The sequence below is a fragment of the Periplaneta americana genome, chromosome 14, assembly GCF_040183065.1.
Source record: "Periplaneta americana isolate PAMFEO1 chromosome 14, P.americana_PAMFEO1_priV1, whole genome shotgun sequence".
Taxonomy (NCBI): domain Eukaryota; kingdom Metazoa; phylum Arthropoda; class Insecta; order Blattodea; family Blattidae; genus Periplaneta; species Periplaneta americana.
Genome location: NC_091130.1, coordinates 62,051,750 through 62,064,799, shown reverse-complemented (window position 1 = coordinate 62,064,799; position 13,050 = coordinate 62,051,750). Strand labels below are relative to the sequence as shown.

Sequence of the window (13,050 nt, the reverse complement as noted above, 5' to 3'; positions counted from 1 at the left end):
AAATCACTCTTTTTAGTATTTTAAGATAATTATTGTCAGTGAGGTATCTGTATATTGAAACTTTCCCCTGTCTTGTAGTCTTACATTAATAAAATCTTCCAGTTCCTCAATTATAGCTGTACATACTTCTGGAACAATCTTGGTAATCAGCTGTTTCGACACTTTGAATAAATGCATTAAACTTGTATACAAATCTCCTGTAGCGAGATATCGAAGTGTTAATGCTAGCCTTTCCTGGATAGGTATTGCTTCTCACCAGCCTGTGTCTTTCTTGGAAATTTTTGGCCCTATTTTGCACAGTAATATTTCGAAGTCTGTTTCTGAAATGCGACAAGTTGTGAAACAGTCCCGATTCCATTTGAAGTAAATCATGAAGCAAGTCAGTGCCTCTATATTGATTGCGATTTTCGTAAAGTGGCGTCTGCTACCATTGCCTTTTGGTTTTTAACATTCTTTTTGTTAAACTACCTATAATAAGAATGGCTGCACTTGCTATAATTATATTTTCGTCTGCGATTATTGCTGAAAATCAGCAAACGTGAATGTTTTCTGACCATTTGCTGATGATTTGTACGTTGCTCCAAACAGAGAACGAACAACGAAGTTTTGCTTCATCATTCCTTCGTTGTTTGTTCGCTAAGTGTGTACACACCTTAAGACTTTCAAGCCATATATGCAGAAGCGCATATTTAAATGACTTTATGACTACTTTCAACAGTTTGAGTTACTGTTGACATTGATATATACATATATATTGTAACTTTTATTTCAACACAACAATGTAACTTTATTGTTTCAACAATAATTCCTTTCTACAATTTAATTTAAACACTCCCGTCAACAATGGGATTTCCACTCCACATAGTAACACAGTATTCGCTATTGCACTCCACAGACGACAATGACAATTTACTTGGATTATTGAGAACAACAATGTACTGCTAATCTTAACTAATGTTCACAAAGCACTATTTACAAATCAGAACTGTCAGTTCACAGTTCATTTGCCTTGGCTAGTTCTTCTAGCTCAGCCACTCGAGTTCACAGTATCTCGAACCCCAGACCTTCAGAGACAGTCCACTGAACTTCGAACTCAGGTCCCCCAACTGCGGTCCACTGCACTCAAACTCAGGACTTCCGGCTCCCACAGTTACGGACACAACTCAAGTCGAACTCCGGTCTCGACACTGGCTTCACTGCTACACAAGACTGACTGGCTTGCTGTCCAAAAGCTAGCAACGACTGCAACTAACTAACTAACTAACTAACTAACTAACTAACTAACTAACTAACTAACTCAAGTTCACTTGCGTGTCGTATTTATAACTAAACCATAGTTTTGGAGAGTACAATTTCGCGATCAATCTAAAGATGCCGAGAAGATGGCGCCTCTCAATTTCTCTAGATTTCTTCCCTCAGTCGCAGGCGCATTACTTCCCCCTCTCTGCCGCGGAACAGCGTGTCGCCTCCTCTCCTCTCCTCTCCTCTCCACGCCGCACGCCGCTCCCAGTGCTTCGTGGAGCCCATGTCGACTCCCGCACGACCTGCCCTCTTGCGGGACGCGTGATCGAGTCTCGATGTGGCTGTCACAATATATATTCTTATATCAGGTCTCGCCATCCTCATTGAATAATAATCGACTATAGGTAACCATACTGTAAATATCTATTAATTTGAGAAAAATTCGTTCCAGCACTGGGAATCGAACCCGGGACCTCTCAGCTTTGCGCTCTTTCCATCTGATCCATACTGGGACACGATCCACGGTGCCGGCCGAACTCCTCTCTTTGATAATATGGAAAGAGCGCTCAGCGCGTACAGCTGAGAGGTCCCAGGTTCGATTCCCGGTGCTGGAACGAATTTCTCTCAGTATGGCTACTTATAGTCATTGATTATTATTGAATGAGGATGGCGAGACCTCATATAAGAATATATATGTATATACCAGTGTTAACAGTAACTCATAAATTGTTGAAGATGGCCATAAAGTCATTTAAATATGCGCTCCTAATTACATGGCTTGAAAGTCTTAAATGCAGGTAAGTAGGCTATTGATAATACAATACAATGAGAGGAGTTCGGCCGGCACTACGGATCGTGTCCCGATATGACTCAGATGGAAAGAACGCTCAGCGCGCACAGCTGAGAGGTCCTGGGTTCAATTCCTGGTGCCAGAACGAATTTTTATCAAATTAATAGATATTTACAGTATGGCTACTTATAGTCATTAATTTATTCAATGAGATGGTGAGACCTCATATAACTATATATATGTATACTACTATAAAGTCTTAATTTATAGTCACAGTTTAGTTGCAATATATACAGAAGAGGTTTACAATATAGTCTCCTAGTACAACACAGAGTTTTAGTATCAATTTCATGAAGCGTTATTGAATGTCATGAATTCACCTACAGAATAGAAGGCGTGAGAAATTAGGTACTTATTTAATTTGGCCCTAAATAATCTTATGTTTTGAGTTTCATTTTTATAGGGAGGCTATTATAAATTTTTACTGCCATATAACGCACTCCTTTTCGATAGTATGACAGACTTGCCGATGGAATATGAAAGTAATTTTTGACGCGTATTTATGCTATGAACTGTTGAATTAGTTACAAAGTTTTCACGATCACATACGAGGAAGACTATTAATGAAAAATATACTGACAAGCCATGGGCATTATTTGTAGTTTTTTAAAAATAGTCCTACACGATTCCATAGATTTGGCACCTACTATTATTCTAATTACTCTTTTTTGTAGAGGAGTATACTGTTACTATCTGTGGAATTTCCCCAGAATATTATTCCAAAACTCACTACTGAGTGGAAGTATGCAAAGTATATTGTTTTTAAGGTATTGATATTTACTATCTTTTGCATAGCTCTAATAGCAAAATATGCTGAATTTAGTTTGGGTGTAATTTCTTTAATATGTTTTTTCCAATTTAACACATTATCGATTTTTAAGTCAAGTAATTTGGTTGTTGTTGTTTATAATAGGGACCTATTTTTAATTATTGCACTTGAATTTTGCGAGATTGAATTTAGACAGGATTTAAATTGAATTATATTAGTTTTGTTACAATTTAATGCTAATTTATTGACTGAGAAGCAGTCACATATTTTGAAGAGAATTTCCTCTGTTGAAGATTGGAATGTGTTCTACCTGTTCTACACTTCTATCTGCACATCTTTAACATACCTATTCCAAACAACAGGTCCAAAAAGAATTGCCAATAAATTCCTCTGTGACTCTGACAAAATTATTAAAAGTGCACTGAAGGAAATCTTACACCTTCCAACCAATATCACTGATCATACGAGGCCTGCCTAAAATGTATCCGACCTTAAATTTTCCCGCGCAAAGTAGTGATTCTAAGGCGGCGCCACTGTGCACGGTGGAAGGAGGAACCGTAATGCGCATGCTTGAATTTTTTCACCGCATTCGCTTGTGCCAGTCACTGGCTGGTAGTCGCCAAGTAAGGTGCTGTTCTAAGTGTTTGTCGGATTTAGTTTTCTCGCAAGATGACTGAACGAATTGAGCAAAGATACTGCATCAAATTTTTCAAAAGCTTGGTGATTCTCAAAGTCAAACAATTCGTAAGATTCAGCAGGTGTTTGGGGAAGATGCGATGGGTGTAACACAAATTAAGGAGTGGTTCAACCGATTCAAAGATGGCCGCACATCAGCGGAGAGTGAGCAGCGTTGTGGCAGGCCCCAAACTGCTCGGAGTGCAGCTGTTGTTGAGAGGGTGCGAAATTTGGTGATGGCAGATCGTCGTTTGACCGTGCGGGAGATTGCCGAAGAGGTTGGAGTGAGTAAAGATTCTGCAAATGCAATTTTGCGTGATGATTTGAACATGAACCGAGTGGCTGCGAAATTCGTGCCCAAGTTGTTGTCCCCGGAACAAAAAGACCTCCGTCGTGACGTTGCACAGGACCTTCTGGACACCGCCAACACTGATCCTGGGTTTCTGAACACTGTGATAACTGGAGATGAGTCATGGGTTTACGGGTACGACCCAGAAACAAAAAGACAGTCGTCGCAATGGAAGCATCCCGAGTCTCCAAGGCCGAAGAAAGTGCGGCAGGTGCGAAGCAAAATCAAGGTGATGCTGACTGTTTTCTTTGATGTCCGTGGAATTGTGCATCACGAATACGCACCGGAAGGACAAACGGTGACAAAGGAGTACTATCACGATGTTCTCTGGCGACTCCGTGATGCAGTTCAGTGCAAAAGACGAGACATGTGGACGGCGTACAACTGGCACTTGCATCACGACAACGCCCCCGCACATTCATCCCAATTGATCCACACTTTCTTGGCCAAATATGGAATTACAACCGTTTGCCAACCTCCCTACTCTCCAGACCTGGCTCCTTGCGACTTCTGGTTGTTTCCAAAATTGAAGACACCACTGAAAGGATCCCGTTTTGAGAGTAGAGAAGAGATAATGCGGAACGCGACGACTGAGCTGAACACCATTCCAAAAGAAGACTTCCAGAGGTGTTTCCGGCAGTGGAAGGATCGGTGGGCTAAGTGTGTGCAAGCACAAGGGGCCTACTTTGAAGGGGATTAGGGTCCCAACCCCGTCAGGTATTTTAAATATTTTTTCTGGCTAAAGGTCGGATACTTTTTAGACAGGCCTCGTATATTATATTCGGACATGAAGAGTAAGGGACTCGGACTTTTTTAAGCTGAATGGGAAGTATATTTGCAACACATCAACTGTTATAATATTCGTTTACAAACACAAAATCCTTATGTCTTAGTCTGTTGCAACCTTGAGGAAGAAAGCGTCGATTGCATTTTACAACTGAAGTGTACACTGGAAAAACGAACAATGTCACATTTCCATTAAGGTTGAGTTAATGATCTATTTCAGTATATTACTGCAAAATTTATTGGTATTTCTACTTGAAATGAAGGAAATGATGAGTGTATCCGTGGTTTTAATTCTCCTTTACCACTTTTGGTAAAAATAACACTAAAGTTATTAGTAATACAGTGAATTAGATAACGACATCACCCTTAACAGAATTGTGCCTTGTTCGTTTTTCCCGTGTACCCTTCAGCTTCAATTGACGACCACCAGATCTCAGAACTCAGACCTACCAACCATCAGGTTGACGAAGAAGTGCATTGTATCGCAACCAATGGAAGTACGAGAAGGATTGATATGCTCATGGGTTATATACTCGAGCCCACCATTCGGTTTGAGAAAAATAAAGACCAACCAGAGGAAGTGCACAAAGAAAAGAAGAAAATATATATGCCAACAATTCCATATTTCAAGGACAAAATGCCTTGGAGGATATAGATGTAATTGGTCTGATGGTTGGCGTCCTCGGAACTATCCCCAACCACTTCGTCACCACCTGGATCAGTTTTGGTCTGAAAAAGGTGAAGATAAAGGAGATTGCTGTAGTTGCCCTTCATGGGTCCATTGCCCTGCTCTATCATCATCTTTATCATGTTCAATGAAAACGTAGGCTAATAACTTTCTCCAATACATCTACATAAATTTCATGAACTCTGTAATATTTTCTTCAAATTTTCTATCGTTCTGTTTAAAAAAAAAACTATATATTTTTTTTAATTCTTGCGTAAAATCTATGCTTTTGTATTTGCTCTGTCCATCGTTGATGTATTTGTTAATAAATTAAATGGTGCTTATATTTAACTGTGAACATAAACCCAGTAAAATATTGTACTATATTTGTCTTTTGAAAATCGTGTAATCTTAAGAAGCAACAGGCCTAACAAAAGAAGTGTCTCACTGTGAACCCATCTCCCCTATGCTCGATACGAGTAATGGATATTAATATCATTATTGAACAGCTGCATGTTGTTTTAGTATGAGTCTGCAAATGGAGTTGGATGAGAATTTTGTGGGCAATTTCACGAAGTGCGTGTTCCAAAACAACCCCAGGATTCATAAACTAGTAAATAAATTGAAAATCATAGGTTCAGTGCTAAATAAAAAAGTAGAAAAATTCCAACATTGTTAATGGGTGAAAAATTTAAAAGACATTCATAAAGAATCTTTAAGAAAACATTCCCAGGAAAGTAATGTATCATATGCTTCTGTTCAAAGAGCAACTGAAAAGCTTAAAATTTAAACATTTCTGAGTGAAAGGAATGCAAACTCTAAGATTCCACCATCAAATCTTCACAATATTGAATTCAAATTCAAGATGGTGATTACTGATTACTTGTACTATTTTTAAATATGGAATGACTAAATTTACAAAGAATATTGTACATAATTGTGAATTTATTATGTAAGTAATTTTTATGTACATTGGAATGTGTTTTTTCAGTTCAGTGGCGGTTTCTCAAGGGGGGTTGCAGGTTTGTACACCCAACAGTAATGTTCCTAATCTCCCGGCTTTGTTACTATTAAAAATATAATTTTATTTTGCAATTTTCATTCATGACTATCTGCAGCTGGCATCTTGTTTTGTACGTCTGCAGGAGCCTCCGAGTCTCTTGGTTTGCAAAGATGTTGAAAACCTAGGGCAGGTAGTTTATAGAGATGTTCTGCTAATGCGGGGACAGGGGGATTAGAGGCGTGTTCTACGGCTTTCCTCATTGAGAACGGTTTGTCGCACTCCCTGACATGGACACCAGCATCAGTGCAGAAGAAACTAAATTCACTGGGAAAGTATCTGTGTCAACTAGACATTTGTCCGAAGTAATAAGCATGAAAAATGTATTCATTCGGCTTGTGCAAGGAACAGTCGCATATTTCGCATATTACTTTCTCAACCTACATGCACACAAACGGCACAATACATAAAGGAGCTTGTATTTTGCTTTAAAGTTCTAAGAGTTGTCATTGACAATAAGTGCTGCTATCTCCCAACTGCCTACGAAAGCTGCATTTGAATTTTATAAACGTAAACGTTGCACTTGGAACTTGGTAGCATTCTGATGACGATTCTGCGCTCAAATGTTTTTCATGAGGGTAAATCGCAATAAAGAGAGCTCCGCCCACGACCCCTTCCACTTTTGGACTTTCTGTATAAATAGGTATGCTTGTATTTAGTCATTTTACTTAGTAATTGCATATAAATTAGCTTTATATGTATATGCCCTCAGGTGTACGCGGTTTTAAACTTTAAAGTAAAATATGTTTAACTCCTCTTTGATATCCATTGTGCACCACCATATTTTCAAACCACCAGCCGCCACTGTTTCAGTTACAAGTTATGCTGTAATTATATTTGTTTTCTACATGGCCCCAAGGTTCACTCAGCCTTCTATAAAAATTGAGTACCGGGTCTTTCCCGGGGGTAAAAGGCGGTCAGAGCGTGGTGCCGACCACACCACCTCATTCTAGTGCCGAGGTCATGGAAAGCATGGGGCTCTACCTCCATGCCCCCCAAGTGCCTTCATGGCATGTTACGGGGATACCTTTACCTTTTTTACCTTTTTACAGGAAGTGCTATAGGAAAATAATTAGATTCACACTTTCCCCGTCTGATATTTTAAGGATAACTTATATGTGTTCACTTCCTGATATTTGTTTAATTGTGCAAGTGTGATGTAATATCAGATTTGATGTACTGTATGCCATTATATTACAACCATTTACTTATACTGGTACTTTGTTATTCTGTTTCAGATGATAGATCAATGCGGAAACGTTCATCAGACTTGGATGATACTGATGATTCAAGAAATTTTAAATGGATGAAAATTGATAATAGTGACAGTTCAGAAAGTGCTTCAAAGTATGAAACAGAGTATGATTATGTAATATGGGACGAAGAAGATGAAACAGACAAAGTTAAAGACAAGCAAGAACAGGAAAGAGATAGTAGTACTGTGTGCAAAGAAACTAATAAAAGTGAAAAAGAAATTGAAGTGGCCGAAGAAGATAACAAAATAGAAGACAGTGATGAAATTTGGATAGAAAATGAAGAATGTAAAGACAAAGAGAGAGATAAAGAAATGGGAGGAGATAGTAAACATATTAAGGCATGTGAGGGAGGCAAAGAAAGCAATAATGGAAGAGACAAATTTAGTATTGAACAGGATAAAATAGAAAGGGATAGGTCACAAGACAGTCATGTAGGTAATTGTAGTTTCAAACGTGTTCATGAACAAGTGAGTTTGATCGAAGTGAAAAAAGTGCGAATCTCACCGGAAATAGAGAAGAAGTTGTCTGAGAAAAAAAGAAGTAATACTGAAAAATTAGAAACTGAGAATGAGGTAAAGAACAACACCGAAAAACTACAGACTGAGAATGAAAAAAAGCAAGAGAGAAACAGTACTGAAAAGCCACGGACTGAGGGTGAAGAAGAGCAAGAGAAAAACAACGCAGAAAAACCACAGCTTCAAAATGAAGAAAGACAAGAGAAAAACAGTACTGAAAAGCCACGAACTGAGGGTGAAGAGAAGCAAAAGAAAAACAGCATTGAAAAGCTATGGACTGAGGGAGAAGAAAAGCAAGAGAAAAACAGCACTGAAAAGCCACGGTCTGAGGGTGAAGAAGAGCAAGAGAAAAACAACGCAGAAAAACCACAGCTTCAAAATGAAGAAAGACAAGAGAAAAACAGTACTGAAAAGCCAAGAACTGAGGGTGAAGAGAAGCAAAAGAAAAACAGCACTGAAAAGCTATGGACTGAGGGAGAAGAAAAGCAAGAGAAAAACAGCACTGAAAAGCCACGGTCTGAGGGTGAAGAAGAGCAAGAGAAAAACAACGCAGAAAAACCACAGCTTCAAAATGAAGAAAGACAAGAGAAAAACAGTACTGAAAAGCCACGAACTGAGGGTGAAGAGAAGCAAAAGAAAAACAGCACTGAAAAGCTATGGACTGAGGGAGAAGAAAAGCAAGAGAAAAACAGCACTGAAAAGCCACGGTCTGAGGGTGAAGAAGAGCAAGAGAAAAACAACGCAGAAAAACCACAGCTTCAAAATGAAGAAAGACAAGAGAAAAACAGTACTGAAAAGCCAAGAACTAAGGGTGAAGAGAAGCAAAAGAAAAACAGCACTGAAAAGCTATGGACTGAGGGAGAAGAAAAGCAAGAGAAAAACAGCACTGAAAAGCCACGGTCTGAGGGTGAAGAAGAGCAAGAGAAAAACAACGCAGAAAAACCACAGCTTCAAAATGAAGAAAGGCAAGAGAAAAACAGTACTGAAAAGCCACGAACTGAGGGTGAAGAGAAGCAAGAGAAAAACAGCACTGAAAAGCTACGGACTGAGGGAGAAGAAAAGCAAGAGAAAAACAGCACTGAAAAGCTACGGACTGAGGGAGAAGAAAAGCAAGAGAAAAACAGCACTGAAAAGCTACGGACTGAGGGTGAAGAAAAGCAAGAAGCTGAGATGCCACCACAAGCAAAATCTAATTTAGATCTTGCAATTGAGCTCGTTACCAAGAGCATAACAGACGAACCGATAGTAATCCCAGAGCCTCCTCGGAAAGTGAACCCAATGCCATTCATGCGAGCTCTGCATCAGAACTTGCTCAAGAAATTATCTAGAAACGTAAGTAGATAGTCTTAAATATTCAGTTTCATTAGGAAAGATTTGTATTGAACATTTCGTGCAGATGGGTTATTTTAATTAATATCCTAATATTCATGATTAAAGATGAGAATTTCATGCACTATAAAATCCCAAAATATGCATGCATTCATGCACTATCAAACTATGAAACACGCACAATCAAGCGAAAAATACATTAAAATATCCACTTTAATTTTTGTTCTAAATATGTTAGGTACTTTACGGTTTTTTTTTTTTTTTTTTTTTTTTTTTTTTTTTTTTTTTTTTTTTTCCCCACACAGTTAAGAATCTAACAACATTTCTGAATTGTTTTTTGTGAGTTTACTGTGCTTGTCAGTCAATATGTTTTTGTAGGCAGAGAATGACCTCTCTACATCGCAAGAAGTTATGGGTGCAGACTTGAATTAACATGTTTGTGACAGTGTCAGGTCAAATTCTACATCCAAGTTTTCGCCACAAATAACCTTCTTCACTGAACAAAAGAATCCATAGTCTGGGTTCGCTTTTTGTTTTTCGCCACTGCACCCACTTTCCCATGGGCATAACTGAAGGATCTATGGAATTCTTTGTAGATTATTTCATTTTTGCATTCTTGCAATATGTGAAGCAGATGCAACGTGATGATGAACTTGAAATTTTTTAGTACATTTTATCTGAAATTATAATAGGCCTTACAGTTACCTAGATATGATTTAAAAACGGACATCGTAATTTAATTATTTATTTTAAAGGCATTTTGAAATTTTTAACAGAGAATAATTGCCATAGAAAATATTCGGAAACAGAATAGCAGTACTTATCCCTTTACTGCAACAATGGCAGAATACGACATCTCCATCTGATCTAATAAAATCCTTTCCTTTAATCCACTGTGTAAAGAGTACACTTTTGGAAGCTTTAATTGGAACCATATTAGAACCACATAACACACGTAAACAGAAAAAACAAATACATTAACCACTTACAAGGTTCACACACTGTAAAGACAGTTTAGTGAATGATTCTAATTTTAGAAGAATCTAAATTGTTACTAGTACTGGAAAAGGAAGAAAATTTACAACCTTCCTGAAAGAGGGTGCTTTTGACCTAAATTATTTGTCGGCAGTTTCCTTGAAACTTCTGTATTTCCTCTCTACTATTCTCAAAATATCCAACATAATAAATCTATTTATGTCAAGAAGTCTATAGAGGGTCGTCGGTGAAATGTTGTAAAAGTGAACTTCCGTTCATCTTATTGTGAAAATCTTAACATTGTATTTCATTTTTCTGTTATTTAGTTTTTTCTTTTTCTTCTTCAATCCTGATTCCTAAAGCTAAAATAAGGAACATAAAAATCGAGAAACTGAGGTGTCCACTCAAAACCATTAAGCATTATTAAGCTAAAAATTGCTTAAATATGCATTATGCATGTTGTGCTATGAATGGTGAGGGAATGAATAATAGGCCAAATTTTTCTTTTTAACAAACTATTAGTGCCAAAGGAATAACACACTATAAGATGACCTATATTGCTGATATTTAGTTCAGTTTGTACACTATTTTAAAGGCATGAGTTTTATATTGTGCAAGTTGCAGTAATTTTGGAATAGCTTCTAAGAGTTTAAATTCAGTGTTATTCTTTCACAACCATTTTCACTTTTGTTGAAATTTTCGGGAGAAGGGAGACTTACTCACCTGTACAAAATGGTAACTAACATTGTCCACAATAATAACTTAGTAAGTGAACTCTCCTTAGTGGTTTAGGAATCCATTCGTAAACCGGTTGTTAAAGCTGTTAATTAATTTCGGAATGATAGCTTGAATTTCAAGACTGTAGATGTGAGCTAGGGTCCCTTCGCTGTGGTGTCGTGGTCTAAGGCATCCTGCTTAGAACTCGCGTTACGGAATGCATGCTGGTTCGAGTCCTCATGAGGGAAGAAATTTTCTTATAAAATTTTCAACCAGTGTATGAGACCAGTGCCCACACAGCATCGTGTTGCACTTGGGGGAGTACAATAGGTAGCGATATTCGGTTACGAAAATTTGTTTTAAAATTATGGCTTATTTAACGACGCTCGCAACTGCAGAGGTTAATCAGCGTCGCCAGTGTGCCGGAATTTTGTCCTGCAGGAATTCTTTTACATACCAGTAAATGTACCGACATGAGCCTGTCGCATTTAAGCACACTTAAATGTCATCGACCTGGGCTGGGATCGAACCTGCAACCTTCGAGCACAAAAGGCCAGCGCTATACCAATTGCGCTACCGAGGCCGACTCTGGTTACGAAAGCCAGCTGTAATGGCTGGGGGGATCATGCTAACCACACGATACCTCCATTCTGGTTGGATGAGCGTCCACCTCTGCTTCGGCATTTGAACGTGAGGTCAGCAACTGGCTGGTCGGTCTGGGCCCTTCAAGGACTGTGGCACCATGGATTATTATTATATTAGATGTTGAGATACGAGACTGTTTGAATAGCTCATGATCTGACATATAGATGGCATTGGAATCGCGTCAACAATACCACCATTGTTAGCATTCATCTTTCATTAGTTCATGCACAAAAAATAACATTATACTCATTTGCTGGATATACTTTTTGTAGTTGAGTTTTACATTGATGCACCAAGCACTGAGTAGATTTTTAGAAATGGAAATCATCGAACATTGTGCTGTTATTAAATTTAATACTATGTAAAAGAGGGGATGAGTGAACAGAAAATAAAACAGGCATGATACGACATTGGGAGAAACAGCATCTTCGTTTTCGACTGTGAAAAAATGGGGAGTCCTATTAAACATTGTCAGATGAGCGTATAAAATGACTCTCACAGTGGACAGCCAGTAATGACAACCAGTCAACGACAAAATCCATGATATGATATTAAAAGATCGTCGGCATGAAGTACGCGAAATTAATGAGGTAATGTGCAGCTGATCTGAACGGATGTGCCACATCTTGTCAGTGGATTGGTTGTGTCCAAGGTGACTGTAAGGTGAATGAATGAATTAATTGAAATGGGTCAAGCCCTTTGGTCCCGTGCATGTAGGCCACTTAAGTAAGCCCACTGTGTCCCAAAACCTGAAGCCTCCTTGAAGGCCAGGTGAAGTAATGGTTAGCGCATCTGACAAACCAGGTGGCCTGGGTTCGATCCCATTCGGGGAAAGTTATCTGGTTGAAGTTTTTCCAAAGTTTTCCCTCAACCCATATGAGCAAATGCTGGGTAACTATCAGTGCTGGTCTCGAGACTCATTTCACTGGCATTATCACCTTTATTTCATTCAGACTCTAAATAACCTGAGCTGTTGATACAGCGTCGTAAAATAACCCACTAAAAATAAAGAAATTGAAGGCCAAGTTTACTATTTCCTTATATTCTCTGATCCCAAGTTATTTGAGCCCCAGCTTTGCAGGGTGGGTACCGCATTTGTTGTCAGCTTATCACTGACGAACAAAACTATGTCCATTGTCAAATTTCGAATGACTGTCTGGCTCGACTTGAAAAAAAATACACCTAATTTTTGAAGAGATTTGTGACTACAAATGA

At 38.5% G+C, this 13,050-nt stretch overlaps 1 protein-coding gene across 10 annotated transcripts in view; it reads left to right on the top strand.

Moving 5' to 3' along the window:
• LOC138713364 (trichohyalin-like) overlaps positions 1–13,050 on the top strand; it is a 112,564-nt gene that overhangs the window by 39,088 nt on the left and 60,426 nt on the right. For all 10 annotated transcript variants that reach the window (XM_069845407.1, XM_069845403.1, XM_069845406.1 and 7 more), the window contains one exon: positions 7,637–9,501. In XM_069845407.1, coding sequence (XP_069701508.1) covers positions 7,637–9,501 — 1,865 coding nt within the window. The remainder of the gene's footprint in view (positions 1–7,636; positions 9,502–13,050) is intronic.